Below are 20451 nucleotides of genomic sequence, written 5' to 3'. Positions count from 1 at the left end.
TGTGCTGGGATTGGCTCTTGGGGAGCAGCTGACTCTTGGGTCAGGAAGGCCAGTATTGCAACCAAGGTGGCACCCCTGAGGCACAGAACTGCAAACTAAGGAAACAGCTGTGTTAGAACAAAGGCACCCAGTCTGCTCTTCCACCTAACGTTTTTCTCAAGGCTTGTTGATTGTGCCAGGAAAGGGCCAAAGCTCAGTGGCAGAGCACTTGCATCTCCCGGTGGGGTGGGAAAGCCCCCTTTTCTGAAAACCGGGAGCGCCACTGTGTCATGAGTCCCAATGAGATGTCGCGAAGGGGCTGGTCAGACCAGGGCGAGGGTTCGAAAGAGTTACCAGCTGACAACACTAGGGGAGGAACCTCAGCAGCTTGAGATGGGTCGAGAACCAAGTGTGGAGTAGCAGTTAGAGTGTCAGACTATGACTTGATAGACCAGTACTGAAATCCCCACTCTGACGTGAAGCTCACTGGGTGCCCATAGGCCAGCTGCTGCTTCTCAGCCTAACTTGCCTTGCAAGGTTGTTGTGGGGTTTAAAGGAGGAGGCTGAGAACCAACCATGTATGCCACCTTGAGCTCTTTGGAGAAAAGGGTGGGATATAAATGCGTAAACAAATGATAATAAAAAATAAGTGAGTCTTGAGTGAAAAAGGGCTACCGGGGGGGGGGAGAGTTGGGATGAGGCATCAGATCCCAGGGAGGGCAGTATATCAGCTTGGCACTCTGCTCTGTTCTCTCTCACATCACCCAGACACTATGTGCCCGCTTCACCCCCTCATCCCATGCCAGCCTCTCCTCCAGTTCTGGCACGGCCCCTGGTACTGCCAGAGCCTGCCTTGCAAACAGAGTCCATCTCCCACTCTGCTTTTGATCCACCACCGATGCCTCCTCCCTTGCCCATGTCACAGAGATGTCGGCGCTGGCACAAATACACAGCTGGGTCCAGCCCTCCAGAAGGACTTCCTGTTTGCTTGCCCAGTCCAACATGCTTGCCATTCCGAACTTGTGCCTGTCCCCTTCCTTTATAAGGGGACTCAAGGATGTGTGTCACCTGTGGGACCAACGTCTTAGCTCGCTCAGCTGTGCAGAGCACCTGTTGCACTTTTGATCCTTACTTTGCCTATTTGCCACAACAACCATTTGGGCATTGAAAATATTGGAAGAAGCCCTGCTGCAAGTTTTGAGTTCATCCTGCGGTGAGATCCAGGACATGCTGCCAGGCAGTAACACCAATGATGGGCCAACGATCTAAGGCACTTTCTATGGCAGCGCAGCCCTGAAGGAGCACCAAAGTTAGTGCTGCACGGGGTAAACCAGAATGCACACAAATCCACCCAAAGACCCCCTACTGTTGCAGAGGTCTGTGCCCAGGGGGAAATACCTCCAGGCTATTCCTCTACAAATCTTGCTGGTCAGCAGCTCCTAGTTTGATTTGTTCCTCTAAAAAGTTTCCAGACTAAGACCCCTCAAGAGCTTACAAACGAGCCACATTACTGTAGAGTTGGAAAGACCCCCAACTTCTGGCAAGGAATCACAGCTTGGGCTGGGAAACAGACAGACTGACAGAGACAGGGGGACTTACCGTGACACGAAACGGCGTTGTGGCAGCTGGCTCCATGCTGGGGTTCTTCTCTGCCCCCCCGCTGGGCAGGCCACGCCACTGACCTGTCCTCTCTGGTGGGGACTCTGTTAAAAGCAGAGAAAAGGAGAATGAGGAGGAGGACCACCCCAGAAAGAGGAGTTGCATGTGCACATGCAAGAATCACAGCAACGGCACATCGCTGCAGGTGGGCTATGCCACAGGAAGTGGGTCCTGGTGGGAAAAGCCACTTGAAAGTTTCTCTCTCTCAGCCCGTCACTCGAGGATGTTTTGTTTTGCTGACAACTTCCCATGCAAACAGAGTTTAAAGTCAAGAGACCTTCCAAGTGCATTTCGTAATTGCTATGTGACTTGGTTGCTCAGTTCAATCTTTTGACATGGTATTTTATGCTATGTGGTACTTCTTACATAAAGGACACAAGGACACCAGAAGAGCCTGCAAGTAAAATGTGAAATCAAATGGGAACATGAGATAGGGAACACGAGATAGGGAACACATAGCAACCGACCTTCCAGGACCTTATTTGTAACAGAGCCATTCAGACATGGGTTAAAAAAGTGTTACAAGGAAACATAGATAAAAACTAACTTCTTGATTTCACACAGAATTTGAATAAAATTGATGCAGTTTTGGAAGATGCAACCTGCCATCTTTATTTTAGCTAGATGGACCAATGGACTAACTCAATGTAAGGCGGGTCCCTATATTCCTAATGAGGAACAATAATGGACTGCAATGGGGAGAAAGGAGTAGGGGAAAATAGAATACAATTCCCATCAACCCTCACTGACCGCTGGCTGTGCTGGCCTCCCATCCCTGGGACCCCCATGGGTGCATGTGAAGTAGGTTGTCTGGATCAGGGCTCATAAGGCAGCTAAGGCAAGTGTTGATTGTGAAGCAAGGCAGACCCATGGGAAAGCACCTGCAAGCTCAGAGAGAATTCAGGCTCTTGAACGAATAAGTACCCTTCAGTTTCCAAGACAATCAATATGCAAAAGGGGGAGAGAGAGAGAAAGGGAGGGAGGGAAGAAGACAGTCAGAAGGCATTACTAATCACTGCACTCAGCCAAACATTCAAGAACATCATTCAAGTACAATATTTCACCAACGGGCGTGCCTGATCACAAATATTACGACATTGCAACGACCCACAGCTGGGAGCTCACCGTCAACAGAACCAGGCTCGCTTCTGCAGTACAGGGTGGGCATGGGTGATTAAAGCCCAAAAGACCTTGCTTTGTGGAGGAACATGAGGGTAAATAGGCACCTTGGGAACAGAAGCAGGTTCTTGACACAAGAGGTGCAAAGTCAGATATGAGAAATTCCATGTATAACTTCATCACTAAGTTGTGGGGTACCCTCCCTGCAGAGCTGCGTCTGGCTTCTTCATTGTGCAGCTTTTGGTAAATGCTAAAGACACGCCTCTTTGCCTTGGCCTTTGGCACCTGAAATGTGTATTCTCATGCTCTGCCCTATTCTTGCAAATGTAATCATAGAACTGTAGGGTTTGGAAGGGACCCCAAGGGTTTACAATGCAGGAATCTCAGCTAAAGCATGCACTATTTATTTATTTCCTATACCGTTTTATATTTTTAAGAAAAATCTCAAAGCAGTTTACAGTACATTAAACATCAATAAAACAAAACAGAACCAAACATTTCTGAAGAAAGTCAAATATAAAGTACAGTGGACTCTCGGGTTGCGAACGTGATCCATGTGGGAAGCACGTTCGCAACCCACAGCTTTTGCAACCCGCAGCACCGCATCTGCACACACGCAGGTCGTGAATCGGTGCTTCTGCGCATGCACAATTTAGCATTTCTGTGCAGGCACGAGCGCCAAAAACCAGAAGTAACCTGTTCGGGTACTTTCAGGTTTGGTGCAGGATGCAACCTGAAAATACGCAACCTGAAGCACCTGTATCCTGAGCTATGACTGTATACAGTCAAAGCAACATAATTAACAGAAAACTATAATATTGTCCTAAAGATTTCAAAATAAAACATTACAAAGGAGGTCAATTACAAAATACATATTTAACATAAAGTTAACCAAAAAACTTAAAACATTTCAAAAGAAAACAGCATAATTAACAAAAGAATAACATATTATCATAAGCATGACACGGCTGTTTGGCACGCACCAAAAAGATGGGGCAAAAGAATCCAGTAGTTAGGGTTTGTTGCCAGCCTTAGCGATGTTACTCCGGCCTCATGAGGAGCCTCTTCAGTGGGGCTGGTGAGTGTGGGTCCAGCCCCCTAGGCCAGGTGGAAAGGGCCTTGCGGGGAGCGGCCTTCACACCTCACAGCTGGCCAACCTCTGTTTAAAAACCTCCAGTGAAGGTGAATCCACCACCTTCTGAGGATTCCACTGCCAAATAGCTGTTACCATCAGAAAATTCTTGCTAATGTTTAGTTGGACTAGATGACCCTTGGTAGCACTTCCAAATCTACAATTCTATGATTCTATGGCCTGCTGGTGAAGGTGGATTACTACCGTACTACTAAGTAACCCTGACACACACTATCTGAAGCTCTTCAGCCACCCTCAAAGATCCCATCCTTTCTTTCTGGCTGACACTTATACCTGGAGCTCCCTACTCAAACACCTGTAGGTTGTCCGCTCTCCAGATTCTTGCCAGGCTCTCCTCGAAGCCTTTGGCATAACCCCACTACCACTTGAGTTCTTATGCTCTGTTGTGACTCTGCCTAACTCTATGCAACCAAAATATCCGTTATTTATATATATATTTTAAAATATATTTATTAAAGATTTTTTCAAACAACAAAAACACAATAAGAAAATACAAAACACAAAAAATACAAATTACAAAAAATACAAAAAATGCAAAACAATTTTTTTTTTTACTTAAAAACCTTATTTCTAATCTATTGGCTTCCTCTCCCACCTCCTGCTGCGCTTCTTTATATTTCATATTTAGTAAGTTCTGAATCTTATATAAATTCTAAATTTGCTTCAATATTATCATTTTACTACCTCTGTTATATCTTATCCTTTAAACACTCAATCTATATCTTACTTCTTAATTAAAGAGGTTGTAGATAATACAAGGGTTTGAAAATATGTATTGTTAGAAGATAAGGATATTTTAATTAATTAATATCCATTATTTATATAACTGAATGACTCCTCTCCCCTGGACAGGGAGTGGGCGGGGAGGACGGGAGGACTGAAATAGTTAAAATCACAATGCAAAGGATTAAAGCAAAAACATTTAAGTGTTCAAAGCACCACAGTTCAGAAGAACAGTTTAAGTGGCATCAGCATAATTCAGAAATAAAAGCAAAGCTGCATAAAAGCTGCAATATACAGAAGGAGTGGTGTTTTTTGTTTCGTTTTGTTGTTAAGAAATACAATAAAAGACCTAGGAGAAAAATGGTGTGGCAGATGAGCTGTGGGTGGGGAAGAAGTTAGATTCAGTTCACAGCGAAAGGTTGTTGTTGTTATTATTTAGTCCTTTAGTTGTGTCCGCCTCTTTGTGACCCCCTGGACCAGAACACGCCAGGCACTCCTGTCTTCCACTGCCTCCCGCAGTTTGGTCAAACTCATGTTTGTAGCTTCGAGAACACTGTTCAAACATCTCGTCCTCTGTCGTCCCCTTCTCCTAGTGCCCTCCATCTTTCCCAACATCAGGGTCTTTTCCAGGGAGACTTCTCTTCTCATGAGGTGGCCAAAGTATTGGAGCCTCAGCTTCAGGATCTGTCCTTCCAGTGAGCATTCAGGGCTGATTTCCTTCAGAATGGAGAGGTTTGATCTTTTTGCAGTCCATGGGACTCTCAAGAGTCTCCTCCAGCACCATAATTCACAAGCATCAATTCTTTGGTGATCAGCCTTCTTGATGGTCCAGCTCTCACTTCCATACATCACTACAACAAAAGGTAAACCTACCTAATTTGCACTTCTGGAATGAAACACAAAAGCCTCAAAAATTGTACTTTTCTGAATTTTGAATTTTGCAATGGACAAATGGTTGGTAGAAGAATGCAATTACTGGGGCAAAGTGTACATAAAATGCATCCATTTGTAAAAATAATATCAAAGAAACACAAATTATTAGGGTAAATGACTTCTAAAAGGGGGGGGGTATTAGGCAAAATTACATACAAGCACCTGTGCATTAGGAGATATTTGCGTCAAAATGCTGGTGAATCTTCATGAAGACTTTAAAAGCCATTTCCAACTCGTGTAAATATGCAGAACTGAATTTAAGTGTGAGAACCTGAAATTGGCAGATTCACCCATCTTTAAGGGAAGCGTCCCTAAGAAAAGTAGTTTACCAGTGAAGTTCTATACATGACTACTCACGAGTAAGTCCCACTGAGGTAAATGATACTTACTCCTAGGTAGGTGTACATAGGTTTGGTCAGGACAGATCCAGATGTGCTCCAGAGGTACCTAGACAAAGCAGTGCATAATTTTTTTGGGGGGGGGGAGTTGGTGCTGGAGCTCAGGAGTTTATGTAAGTCCTGCCACATGTTCTGGAAGGAGACAGCACTCTTCCATGCCTAGAACATGGGCACAGCCTGAGATACTGTGAAAGTCTGAAATGCTACATTTGTAGGACTGTGTATAAGCAGTGGTGGGGGTGTGGCATGGACGGAGCCTGCTGTGTCCCCTAGGTCATGCCTGACCTGGGGGTGGAGCTGCAGTTGGGCACGAGAAAGTTGTCTTGGCAAGGGTGGTAAATATGACACCGATTTGCCTCTCTCCCACCCTGGGTCAGGCTGGACCTGGGAGTGGAGCTGTGGCTGGTGCCGTTGGGCCATCACGCAAGGAAACTCTCTCCACAGCTCCCTCACGCGCCAGAGCCAGCCTCCGATGTGGAAGCCTGTTGTGGGGGCATCTTGTTACACCCCCTCAAAAAAATATGCCCAGGGTCATGGCCCCCACCCCACCACGGTACTCCATGTTTACAGACAGTTTGCATGGCTTTCCATAAAAAATGGATATTCTAGATCAGGGGTAGGCAACCTAAGGCCCGTGGGCCGGATGCAGCCCAATCGCCTTCTCAATCTGCCCCTCGGATGGTCCAGGAATCAGCGTGTTTTTACATGAGCAGAATGTGTCCTTTTATTTAAAATGCATCTCTGGGTTATGTGTGGGGCATAGGAATTCTTTCATTCCCCCCCCCCCAAAAATATATATAATCCGGCCCACCACATGGTCTGAGGGACAGTGGACCAGCCCACGGCTGAAAAAGGTTGCTGACCCCTGTTCTAGATATTCTATTTGCAGAAAAGGGCAAAACAGCATAGGCCTAGAGATTCCAGAAGGTCCTGCTCTTCTCCAGAAGTGAGTGTTCCAGTTTCTGAACGTTCTTTTGGAAGCCAAACGTCCGGTGGGGCTTTTGCGGCTTCTGACTGGCTGCAAAAAGCTCCTGCAGCCAATCGGAAGCTGTGCCTTGGACATCAAATGTTTTGAAAGTCGAATGGACTTCTGGAACGGATTCCGTTCAGCTTCCAAGGTACAGGACTGTACTTCTTCACACAGTGCGTAGTTAAACTATGGAACCGAATTCCACAGGATGCTGTGGTGGACACCCATTTGGGGTGGCTTTAGAAGAGGACAAATTCACGGAGAACTTGAGGGCCTATGCAGCTGGAAGCAAGAATGCTTCTGAGGGCCAGTTGCTGGAAACCACAGTAGAGGGGAGAGAGGGCTCTTGTGCTGTTTGCGGGCTTCCCTTTGGGGCAACTGGTTAGTCACTGTGAGAACAAGATTCTGGACTGGATAGGGCCATTGCCCTGATCCAGCAGGCGCTAAATAAATAAATAAATAAATAAATAAATAAATAAGGGCCTGCTCAGATCCCTGCTGCACAAACCAAGCAGCTAAAATAATAATGTGTATTGTTCCCAATAAATGCACTGCATGATGTGCCCCAATTGTAGTTCACATATACATTCCAGAGTAACGGAGGAGAATGATGATCAGAATTCATGTGTTGGGCTCACTTTGCTGAAGCTAAGCAGATCTGGGCTTAGCTGGTTGGTGCCTGGACCACCTGGGAACCCCGTGGTTGAGCCTGCCTTGAATTCCAACTCAGAAGAAAAGAGAGGGTATAAATTATTGCTGAGCCCAAAGCTCTCATCCAGAAACTTTTGGTACAAAATGGGGAGGGGGAGAGAGAGTAAAATTGCCTTCCTGCCTCTGCCTTCCTCTGCTTCAAGTTTTACAAATCAAACAATATTTTATTATTCAGCTAAAGACCCATTAAAAGCAAGATATACGGTAACCCAAAACCGCAACATTCCTAACATAAAATGTAAAACACATATATAAAGCAAGAACATGATTTTTTTAAAACACACACACACACCTTACATTTAAACTGATAGACTCCCTTTGTGAATGTTTGAAGCAACAAAGAGAAACTATGCAACTCCATTATTGCTAGAAGTCTAGTAAATTCTGTCATTACATTATTTTTCATCAGGCAATAAGTCAGCCAAATAGCACTCAAACGTCTTTCCTGGTATTTTCATAGCATAGATATATGTAAAGCATCTATTTGGTCATCTCTGCTCTGTAAAAGTTGCATACAAAAAGAGCATGGGTTGAAGTTCCCATTTCTCTGTCAGCACAGCAGCAGAGTGGTCCATTTTGCAGTAGCAGGGAGAGGCCTTACTGGGAGATGACATCCCCACCCCACCCCAAGGGCTGAGATCGGAAAAAATTGGTGGTACTTTCATTCAATCTATCTATATAAAAATGTAAAGGTCCATATTTGTTTCTCCAAAACAGCTTGACCGATTGCGTTGAAATTTGGACACAACGTTCCAGTCCAATATGCGAGTGTTTGCATAAACTTGGATTACACAGTTGTGACACCTGTCACAGGTAAAAATATGATTTTGTAGAAAAAACTCCCCCCAGTGGACGTCAAAGGAACATACACCATTTGTGTAGTACCAACACACCCCACACACCCCTCCTCCTCTTCCTCCTACCTCACCAGGCCAGCCCGGCCCCCACCGCTGACACCGCCTCCACAGCCGGGCCAGGCCTCCAGACCCATGCCACACCCCAAAGCCAGATCTGCCACGGGGGAAATGGGAGACCCAGCCCAACATGACCTACAGGTACCCCCTACCCCCCCGCCCACCGGGATCCACCTGGGGACCTGCACAGAGCCTCCTCAAACTGCAAATGCGTTATATGGGGGGAAACAGACAGGGGTCAGGGGTCACATCCTCCCCCTATCCTGGGAAAAGAGGCCCCTGACTGAGCCACAGCAACGCGTGGCCGGGAACAGCTAGTATGTACGTACGTACACACACACACACACACACACTCACTCACTCTTCTATTAATATTTGATCATTTGTTAACTATTATCTTTCCTATGTTTTTAGCTTTTTGCATTTTATCAGTACCATTTTTAATATGTGAAAGCTGCCTTGAGTCCTGGTCTGCAGAAAAGGTGCCATAGAAATAACAACAATTTGATTGGCTAGAACATGACCCAACAGTACCATCAGCAAACATTGGTTTGCTGGCACCCTCCCAACTGTTCTGCAGCATCACCTAAGTGGCATGCTCAAGTCTCAAAAGGCTTGCAAAAACAACTCTCTGCTCCAGAAATACATTTTGGCTCTGACCCTTGAAAGCTAGTGGTGTGAATCTTCCAGAGGCTCGCCTTAATCAGAAGAGTGCAGGTGAGCTGGCTGAGAGGCCTGGAAGCCTCAGCCAGAGCCCTGGCTCCCAGTGGCCCTCTCATTCTGCCCAGTTGGCATTTGTGCCATGTGCTAATAAAGCCCCTTCCTCCTCTTTTAAACCCGGAATAGGATCTCCTTTCATACCTCAACCCCATGCCACTAATCCCTCCTTTACAGACTGTTAACTTCTCTGGATTCTGAGGCCACTTGTATCATTACTGAGAGATTTGGAGGGTTTTAAGTTAATAACATGCCATTGACTCACTGGATGGCAAATGCCATCCCAGAGTGCTAAACCCCTGAATCCGCTGTGATCTCAAGCCAATAAGTGGACAAATGAAGGTATAATCTGCAAATTGCTGGGAGGACTGTCTGCTCGTGCAGGACAAGGAAACATCCCATAATGAGTACCTTGGGAAGGGCAACTCCTCCTGCAAGAACAAGCTGCCTTGCCGATGGCGTCTTGTATCTGGGTAGTTGCTAACAAACACAGTCCCAACAAACAAGGAAATGAGAATGCGGCCCTGAAGCTCAAGCAAGGCAGACTCACAGACTCAATTGCTCTCTCCGCAACCCATGCGAGAACAGCTGGAGCTCGTCCCCAGGAAAAACCGCCAGGGAATGCAGAGTTGAATTGACTTGATTTTGGCTCTCTGCATCCTGCCTCACATCCTGGGATCACTGGACGGGTCCCAACATAACAACAAAGACTCAGAGAAAATGCAATCAAAATAATGCAGCAGCATCAGATAACAGTAGCACTATGCCTGGAGGCCTGGACAAGCAGTGAGCTTCTCACCAGGCACCTGAATGGCATGACTGCAGGTGTCAACTGAATTCCAGGGTGGGAGAACCACAACAGAAAAGGCCCGCCCCTGCCTTATTACCAAAGCTACAGTTCCTAGCACTGTGGCATTAATGAGGGGCTCCCCAGAAGATCTCAACTCACAGGCAGACATGTGCAGAGAGGCGCTCCCTTAAGTATTCAAGGTCCAGGTTGTTTGGGGCTTTATCTATATCTATATAAATGTAAAAAGGACATGTGGGTGTGTTCCCACTTTTCACCAAAACCGCTTGACCGATTGAGGTGAAATTTTGACACAACATCACATGCAAATGTCCGAAGGATATAGGAAAGTTTGCTAGGACAGATGTCACACCTCCGCCAGGTAAAACCCTAAAAACCCATTCCAGAACGCACCACTGAGCCAAAAGTGCATGCTGGGAAAAGAACTAGGTTACAAACCAACACCCTCTAGTGGTGGCTACACTGGTACTACACCTATAAAACCTTCCCTCTCAACAGCACCTTGGCTCCCGTTTACATATTAGGCCGAATGGAGGTACTGACTCGCCTGGATGAGGGATGGGGGGAGGATAGGATAGGTCAGGACATGGTGGGGGCAGTCACAGGGATGAGCCAGAGGTGTGGGGGGGGGAAGGGGGCATGATACGTAATGGGTGGGGACAGGGTGGGGGGAATCACAGGGATAAGCAGGGGGGAGAAGGGGCGGGATATGTCATGGACCGGCACAGGGTGGGGGAAATCACAGGGATGAGCCACAGCAATGCATGGCAGGGCCAGCTAGTACAGTATATCAAAAGAATGTAAGTAGAGCCTGTTGTATATCAAAGCACCAGAACTCACGGACCTTCAATGAAGATGAATGTTGGAGGATTCAGGACAGAGAGAAGGAAGTAATTGTTCATGAAGCACAGAGTTAAACTATGGAACTCGCTCCCCCAGTAGGCAGTGCTGGCCACCAGATGGCTTTAAAAGGAAAGTAACAGTAATTTATGGGGGAGAGAACTATCAATGGCCATAATGGCTACGCTCTGCTTCTACAGTTGGGAGACAGCAACACTTCCAAATGCCAGTTGGTGGAAACCACTGGAGGGGAGAGTGCTGCTCTTGTGCTCGAATCCTGCTTGCTGGTTTCCCACAGGGATCTGGTTGGCCATTGTGAGAACAGGATGCTGAGCTAGATGGGCCCCTGGCCTGATCCAGAAGGGCTCTTTGTGTGTTCTTAGGACTTTTCTGATGGCAAAAGTTCAACAGTGGAATGGATGACCTTGGAAGGTGGGGGGGGGTCACCGTTGGATGTTTTTAAACAAAGGTTGGATGGCTGTCTGGTGGGGGTTCCTTAGGTGTGATTTCTGCATTGCAGAAGGTTGGGCTAGATGGTCCTTGGGTGGCCCTTCCAACTCTACAATTCTAGGTTGGCTACCCCTGGTGTAGACAGTCCTGAGCTCAATGGACCAATGCCCAACTCTGGATAAGGCAGCTCCCTATCATCCAGAGTTTACCTGTTTCTCCTTGAGACTGTACAGAACCTGGCAGAATGGAGCTAAGGTCCATGTCTGGGGTACTGAGGAGCTGCCGCTCCTATAAACACCTGAATGCATACATATTCGCACGGTAGCACTGCAAATTTCTCCCATAGAGAAAACAGTCCCAAAAGCAAAGGGTTAAGTCTATGTGCTCACATTTCAGGTTTTAAGGGGAGAAAGCATTTCAGCTTCTGGGGACACATTTAAATGCTGTTATGCCCCATTGGCACCTATTAATGGTAACAATTAGCACTTTCCATGTTGTTGTTGTTTAGTCGGTGTCCGACTCTTTGTGACCCCATGGACCATAGCACGCCAGGCACTCCTGTCTTGCACTGCCTCCCGCAGTTTGGTCAAACTCATGTTCGTAGCTTCGAGAACACTGTCCAACCATCTTGTCCTCTGTCGTCCCCTTCTCCTAGTGCCCTCAATCTTTCCCAACATCAGGGTCTTTTCCAAGCACTTTCCATACCTTTTTTTTTTTTTTTGCTTTCCTGAGACATGTGTCCAATGCTCTGAACGGTTAATTTCCTGCAATTTACCCCATCACCCCAGGCAAGTTCAGCTCCTTCCTGACAGAGTAGACCCTCCTTGTAAAGGGATTACACAGAGTCAGAGAGGGGAGGGCTACATCGGCTGCTGCTTGGACCTCCTGACATGGAGGCAGTAGACTAGATGCTGAAGGTTGAGAGGCAATGGAAGGCAGCCACTGCTATCAAGCCAGGCTTATGGGCACCCCAAGGGGCACATATTTAGCCTGCAGATGAGGAGAATCCTGACTAAACAGAATACTTTTCTTATGGCAAGAGCCATTCGGCTGTGGAAAGCGATGGACCCTCCTGCGTTGGAGATTTTAAAAGCAAGCTTGGCTGGTCCTCTCTCATGGATGCTTTAGCTGTGATTCCTGCATTGCAGGGGGTTCGACTAGATGACCCTTGGGGCTCCATTCCAACTCTACCATTCTAAAGTGTGAAGCAAGAGAGATTAAAAATGAGGGCCCACAGAGATCCCCAAGGTCTCTTTCCCGAGCCCTTGGAACTGGGTCCATGGAAACAGTCTTTACCACCTCTGTGTTGCACTTTCCTTGAGGTTTTTTTCCTCGCCTCATTGGAATGCGTTCTTCATCCATGGTAGTGCCTCTTGCATGCCTGGATGGAAGACATTGTGCTTGAGAATGTTCGCCTGTATAGGCATCCACCTGTCTTGGGAAACACTTTGGGGGGGGGGAAGTCAAGCTGTTGGGAGGTTGCAGCGCCTGCTGTGGCTGTAGAGACCAATGCAGGAGAGACATGTTTTGTTGCAGCTGGGGCAGAGGGACGTGTATGGTTGTGTTGCTGCAGATGCACCAAGGCGTTTCTTCTTTCTGTGTTCCTCCCAGTGCTCGTTCCTCCTCCGGTCACTGCTATGAATGCCTAACCTGCCTATTTCTCCCGGCACTGCGGTCACCTGCAAGGGATTCCCACACAGCAGGGTTGATGTTGATATTTGTAACCCGTGCTTTTTAAAAAGGAGATACTCAATAGTACTCAGTACCAGCACCTCTTTAGGGTGGCACTTACTGTAACAACTTCAAGGTGAGTACCGGCACCTATTTTTTCCAGGAAAAAAAGGCACTGTTTGTAACGCAGAGTTGGTCTGCCAAGAGGCCTACTGCCTGAAGCCAGCTCCCCGTTGAGCCCTGTATGGGAGACTTATTCCGGAAGAGTACTGTGATTTCGATGAGATGGTGATGTAACATGGTCATCTCTTCCTGCCTCTGTTTACCTATCTATCCCTTCCTGGCCTCTGTTTATTTCCTCTCTATCCCTTGTAAAATGTCTTTGATGGTTGCTTCGGATGTATGATCTGGTGCCAAATGGCTAAAACCTGCACTGGCCAGTATCTACCTTTGATGTGTGGTCTGGTGGAGGGCGGCCTTTTGACCACCTTTGATGTAAAGCAGATAAATTAGATGGTTTTTGAGCATGGCAGTGGAAGTTCGCACACAGGCTGTTGGCCGCAGAGCTGTGGCAAATGAAGGCTACCTTCTTCAGGGCTTCCCAGTGGCAGGTCGAAGTGCTTGCTTGGTAACGTATATATTGCTTGTTGTTTGGGAATAAAACCTGCAATCTTCTCACTCACGTGTGTTTGTATTGCTTCTGAATCTAATTTTAAAAGAAACGTCTTGCTTTTGGCAAGACAAGCACATCCTCGAGGATCCTGCCACCTTCCATTCTGTGGACATGGCCATGCCAGTGTTGACGTCGCTGAAACAGAAGTGCCAACATGCTTTGAATATGGACTTGGGACAGCACACTTTGTTGGCTCTTGTCTTGCCATGTGATGCCCCGAATTTCCCTGACACAGCACATGTAGAAGGGAATGAGGCATCACTCCTGGCTGTGTGTATATGTTTCTCTGCGTGCATATGTAGAAACTTCTGCCTCTTTTATGGAATGAAGCCTGCTGTGATAAGGTCACAGTTACATCCCCCATTGCTCTCCCTTCTTTTCCCTTTGCCTTGGCCCTCAAGCGGCATGTGGGCCCTCATGCCAGAAAGTTTGCAACAACAACAACAACGAATTTGGCACCCAGAATTTGGGAAGAGCCTCCCTAAAGAGGCCCCCCAGGCTCCATCACTGCTTGTCTTTAAGACTCCCCCTGCCCGCTGCTTTTGAATAACTCCCTCATCCTTGTTTCTGAGTAAGCTGCTGTTCTAAGCAACAATGTATTATTTACTGCTATTTTTACTTGTATTTCCATCGAGTTACAGCAATGCCATGATGATATGCTCTCCATAAGATGACCAGCTGGTCAAAACCTTGCTCTTTAAGGAAGCCTTTCGGGTTGGTCAAGCCTGTGGCCATCTCTCCAGATGCAGCTTTCCAGGGCTGCCTGGGGGGGGTTGGTCAAAGCAAATTCTTATAAGAACTGACCTGAATCCCCCCTCACAGAGAGAACACAAAGATCAGGGTGCTTTCTCTCTTGCTTTTTATCACTTTCCTGAATTTTGAGGTGCAGTTTTCAGTTTAAAAACTACCAAAACTGCATCTTAAAGAACCATATTTTAAGATATAATATAAGAGCCCAAGAAGAACTGCTGGACCAGGTCCATAGCGCATCTAGTCCAGCATCCTCTTCTGGCAGTGGTTACCCAGATGTTTGTGGGGAACCAGCAAGCAGGACCTGAGCACAAGAGCCTTCTCCCCTGCTGTGGTTTCCAGCAACTGATACTCAGAAGTACAGGTTCCTCTGACTGGGGAGGCAGAGCACAGGCATTATGGCTCCCAGCCATCGATAGCCCTCCTCCATGAATTTTCCCCAATCCTCTTTTGAAGCCCTCCAAGTTGATGACCATCACTACCTCTTGCAGGAGCGATTTCCACGGCATGCCATGCCTCAAGAAATCCTTTCTATTATCTGTCCTAGATGTCACGTATTCTAGTGGTATGAGAGAGGGAGAGACTTTCCCCTATCCACTTTCTCTATGACGTGCATATTAATAATAATAATAATAAACTTCTATCATGTTGCCTCTTACTCACCTCTTCTCTAAGCTAAAAAAAGTCCCACATGCTACATTTCTCTCCCCCCCCCCCAATCCACTTGATCATTTTGGTTGCCCCTTTCTGAACCTTTCCCAGCTCTACAATTTAGAAATATGTTCAGAATACGTTTAGAAATGTGCATTTAGGGAGAAATTATGCATTGAAACACTAATTTAATATGGAGGTTTCATGTGAATTATTATTTATTGTCATGGTTATTTGCAGGGTGCTGCACTAATGAGACAAAACAGACACATGCAAAAACAGTGTGAGCCAGAAATATATTGTTCACCCCTCATTATTTCCCCTCACTCCTTTTTCTGAGTATTATTGGTTTGGGAGTTCTGTGGAAATGATTATATATACCGTATTTGCTCTGCATTTGAATGTTTTCTCACCCTCAGTTTGATTCTTATTGTGTTTGATCATTTTACAGTCAGCCACCTTGTTTTTTTATTATTTAAAACAAGAACCTATCACTATTTTCAAAAAATCAATAATTTCTGTACGTTTAACAAACCTTAAAAGAAACAAAGTCCAAAGAAGCATCTATAAGAAAAGCAGGATATAAACACTTAAATAAAACAATGAAGTAAAACAAAGATCAACCAAGGTGCTGATTATGTTTCTTGCTTGCCTACTTGCCTATTGGTCTGCACCACAGAGACACTGGAAACAGAGAAAATGGGAAAAGTTGGGCCAATCAGGGTAGATTAGATCAGAGGCGACTGAGTTCATAGGCTTAGATTTGACCAGAACTGGAAAAGCTTGCATGTATGGCCAGCTTCCAGCCAATCAGAAGGCCAAGTTGGGAAGGCCAATCAGGGGTGGCAATGTCCTTCAAAATGCCAGAGACAGGGCAGGCTGATAGGCCTGCAGACTTGACAAAACCAAGTTCTATCTCATTTAAATATGAGCTGGCATCATCAGCTGTGCTGCTCCTCTAGCTGAAAATTCAGGTCAACAACCGTCCCAGGCAGCTCAGGTAGAAGTGTGCAGCAGCAGCAGCAGCAATAGCCGAAAGAGGAAAGAAAAGAAAAGGGAGGGGGAGAGGCCTGGCATGGGGGGGGGGGTGTCTGCGGGAGTCAGCTGGAGCTGCTTAGCAAAAGCAGTGGAGGAAACTCCTGCGGGGCACCTCGGCAGGAAACTTAAGCCAGGGATGGGGAGCAGGAGGAGGAGGAGGCTGGGTTGCACAGAGTGTACATCTGCAAAAGCTAAAGCCTGGCCAAACATTCCTGAAAGGCAACTCACCTAAGAGGAGAAGCAGCTGTGGGCGTCAGAGACCCCCATGCCATGGCGCCCTGGGCAGCTCTGAAGGAAGCCGAGCAGTGGGAAGGGGTGACTTCATCGGGTGCTGGAATGGAATTTGGTGCCTGGTGCTGGAATGCCGCTTGAGCCAGGAAAGGTGGAAAGCCGCCCAGGGTAGGCAGCAAAGGGGCAGCCGGTACCCTCCTTGCTGTAACGGGGAGCACAGCCCAGAAGAAGAGGCTCCCAAAGTGAATCTGGCTGCTGTCAGTTCAGGTGGAAGTCAGGGAGTGACTGAGGAATGTCTGGCAAGGCTAGAAAGACCTGTCTGCATGCCAAGCCAGGAGAACAACAAGGGAGCACAGAACTTTGCCGATGAACCTCATTTCTCCTCCAAAGTGAACACAGCCAATGGAAGACTGGTTCCCTCATCACCTGACACTTCAGTGCTGTGCAGCCCATTGGCAGGGAGATTTTGACACCTCCTGGTTCTCCAAAAGGGGTGGTGGTTTTTTTTCTGCAGAGTGAGGTGGAACTGGATTTACCTGTCCCTTCCCTGCTTTGCATCTGCCAAAGAACTCTCATTATCTTAATGAGCTCAGGTGTTTCCCATCCAGCTATCATCTAAGCAGCTTTAATTGCAGTTTTATCCAAAGCAAACCGCAAGAAAGGGAGAAGGAAGTTCCCAAACTAGTGATGGACCCCTTGCAAGGAATCTGCACTCTCTGGCTGTATGTTATCTTTGAAAACCGAGCTGTGATGGGGGGACAGGGACGGGGAGGCCACAGATATTCCTCTCCTCGTTCTCCTGCCTCCTCCCACTGTCAAATTTTAGACTGCAGGCCTCCTGGAGCTGGGGCCTGACTTTATATGTTCATGTAACTACAAAGCACCTTGTCCATTGCTGGGGGCTAAGAATGAACTAGGAATGAGAGCAGAAGGGAAGCACACAGTGGCTTCTGTCATGGGCCAGGGCCAGGAGACTGCACCCATTGCATCTGAGGGAAAGCAAGAGGGTGCCCACCTGGCCCAATACATCAGCCCAATACGAAGCTGCAAGGAGCTCCTTGCCAAAAAGGACACTCGGTGTCAGCTGCCAACTGTCCTGGGGCTGCAGAAGTAAAGAACACAGGGGCGTAGGAGGGGTGGTGGAAGGGGGGGGTCCACCCCAGGTGCCACTTGGGGGGTGACAAGATGGCCCCTGCCTACCCCCAGCTGTAGAGCGGCCGAGGGCACATGCATCCCGTATGGGCGCCACTTGTGTAGCATCCGTACGGGCTGCCACTCTTGCACGCCATCCATACGGGCGTCCATACAGGCTGCCTCTCGCACAGCAACTGTACAGTCTGCCGCGTGTTCACACTCCATAAGGGATGCCACACATGCACAGTCCGTACTGGGTGCCGCTTGCGTGGCAGCCTGTATGGTCCCCATGCGCGCGGCAGCCCATATGGACACCGTGCACAAGCAGAAGCCTGTATGGCCACCGTGCACGAGCGGCAGCCTGTACGGACTGCTCATGTGCGGCATTCCGTACGGTCAACACACATGTGCAGTCAGGGCAGTCTCGAGCAGGTCGCACCGCGCCACCGGGGGTCTACCTAGAGCCGGCCCTGTCTGCAGTCCATATGGGATGCTGCTCACGTGGCAGCCCGTATGGACGCCGTGCAAGTGGCTGGCCATACAGAGTGCGCATGTGCGGCATTCTGTACGGAGTGTGCACGTGCGGGGTGCAGCACATGCACACTCTGTACAGGCTGCCCCACCCCAGGTGCCGGAGAGAGTTCCTCCGCCACTGAAAGGACATAAGAACATGAAGATCCTACTAGATCAGGCCAACGACTTATGGAGTCCAGAATCCTGTTCTCACGGTGGCCAAGCAGATTCTCCAATAGGAAACTTACAAGCTGGACATCAGCACAAGAGCAGCACAACACTCCCCTCCTATAGTTTCTAGCAACTAGTATTCAGAAGCATTTCCTGGAATCTTTGCACCTGGAAGACAGCACACCTCTCGAGACATCCTGTTTCCTCCGCACATTACTGCCTCTGGAGCTTATATTGATATTGTGGGGATAAGTTACAAAGGCAGGAACCTTATGGCTCGAGTATTTCCTTCTCCTTCCTTGTTGCTGAAAGGATAAATTGGGGAAGAAGAGAAGTATCTATGCCACCTTGAGCTCCTTGGAGGAAAGGCAGGATAAAAATGTCAAAAAGAAGCAAATAGGTAATAAAACCAAGTAACCACACTCAATCTTGTGGATGGCAGAATTTACTCTCAACTTCGGTTGAAAGCAGCATACTGAGGACTAGCACAAACAATTCTGGATTGGGAGAAAAACCTGATATTTTTGTGTGCTACAAACAGGTTGTTATTGTTATTCAGCTTATATCCTGCTCTTCCTCTTGCAGTGTGCACAGTGTGTAACTGCATCTGGAATGTTTTAACCAGTGCTAGCTTTCTAAAAAAAAAAAAGAGGTGCCGGAACTCACCATGAACACCTCTCTTAAAATAGCAACAGTACCCACCTGAGAGGTGCCGGAACTTTGTTCTGGCGAGTTCCAGCTGAAATAAAACCCTGGTTTTAACTATTTTTGGAATGGTGGGTTTTCCAAAACCATTTTCCTAAAGATGTGTTTGCTGCCATGGGCTCTTTAGGGAAGGTGGCGGGGGATATAAACCCAATACGTAAATTTATATATGTACCCCCCTCACTTTTTCTTTTCATCAAAGGTCAAGCTCCGACAGTATGGGGGAGGCTTTCCTTTCATGTCCAGCATCACATTTAAACCAGGCTCCATACACGATTCCCTAGACGACTCAACAGGCCCTGCTCTCCTCTTTTGCCTCCGGCACCCATATTCTGCTCATCAGATTTGTGTTTCTTGGTCGCCATCTCATCAGCATCCTTTGAGGAAGCCAGAGCTGAGCCCACACAAGTGAAATTAAGCAATTGCATCGCTAGAGGGCACTAACGCTTCTTCAGCAACTCATTCAGGAAGGAATGGGGGGAGAGAAAACACCTGGTCTAGGGCTAAGGTGTAGGCCTGCAGTGTGTGATCTACATACACAGGAACACACAGGCACACCCAGAGTCAAATTCTACGAGCATTATCGGCACTCATTTTGCTGTCTCCCATAACAACCCCCTGGATTTCCACCCAAGAAGGAACTTTCAAAATTTGTCCATCGTTCTGCTTTAGTTGAAAGTTGTTGGCAACTTCAGGCAACTTCAGTACTAATGGGATGACTAATGAGGCACCAGCCAACCAATCTCTATATTATGGTCAACGGTCCGTGTTCAAAGGTGCCCCATTCAAGCAATGTCAAGAGCCAAGGAGGAAACTACCCAGCGCAACATCCCTAAAAGAAAGAAAAAAACACTAAGCTTGTAATCCTGAGGAATGTTTGAAAATGTGTAAGAAATGCTTGCCGAAATCTTGGGAGACAGGATAGTTCAAATATCCTATGTTGTGTAGAAGAGGGGATTTTAGTAGATGCAGGTTCCCTTATTCCCTGTGTGAGGATCTACACATGCTGATATCCCCTCTTTTCTACACAACAGTCAACTCATCCCATCTGTGGATTTCCTACAATAGTTTTTCAAATCAAATCTGGACTTATGAAGCTGCCTTATATGAGGTCTGTCTGTCTGTCTGTCTAAGCCAATATTGTCTACTCTGACTGTCAGTAGGACTTCAGGCCTACTACTTGATTTTATTTTTAAGAAAAACCTGGGGATGTCGGGGACTGAACTTGGGACTTTCTACATTCAAAGCTAATTCTCCTTCACTGAGCTACCCTATGGTTGCTCCACATCGCCACCAGCCCATTTGGGCTCTGCCCCTCCAGACATTACACCATACCCCCCAAAAAAACTCTCAGGAATAATGAACCCCCCAGACCATTACCACCCCCAAATGTCAAGTCTTAATGGTATGGTCTGTTATGTAAATGAACATGAGCTACCATTGCACCAGTGACCTCATTCATCTTGCTAATGAAGCACCATCAGCAGAACATCTGTTTCCCCCTTGCAACAGGCGGGGAAATGTTTTCAAAAAGAGATGC

General features: G+C 47.2%; 1 protein-coding gene across 18 annotated transcripts in view; it reads right to left on the bottom strand.

The window, feature by feature from the left end:
• DAB2IP (DAB2 interacting protein) overlaps positions 1–20451 on the bottom strand; it is a 295193-nt gene that overhangs the window by 215424 nt on the left and 59318 nt on the right. For 14 of the 18 annotated variants that reach the window (XM_088665364.1, XM_088665385.1, XM_088665374.1 and 11 more), the window contains exon 2: positions 1579–1682. In XM_088665364.1, coding sequence (XP_088521490.1) covers positions 1579–1614 — 36 coding nt within the window. In that variant the 5' untranslated portion in view covers positions 1615–1682. Of the gene's footprint in view, positions 1–1578; positions 1683–2388; positions 2564–9687; positions 9708–16385; positions 16794–20451 lie in introns of those variants that run through there. The other 4 variants (XM_088665378.1, XM_088665362.1, XM_088665369.1 and 1 more) reach the window with 3 other exon arrangements.

The sequence above is a fragment of the Zootoca vivipara genome, chromosome Z2 (assembly GCF_965207765.1).
Source record: "Zootoca vivipara chromosome Z2, rZooViv2.hap1.1, whole genome shotgun sequence".
Lineage (NCBI taxonomy): Eukaryota > Metazoa > Chordata > Lepidosauria > Squamata > Lacertidae > Zootoca > Zootoca vivipara.
The sequence above is the reverse complement of the archived record's forward strand: the minus strand, read 5'-3'. Positions and strand labels throughout refer to the sequence as shown.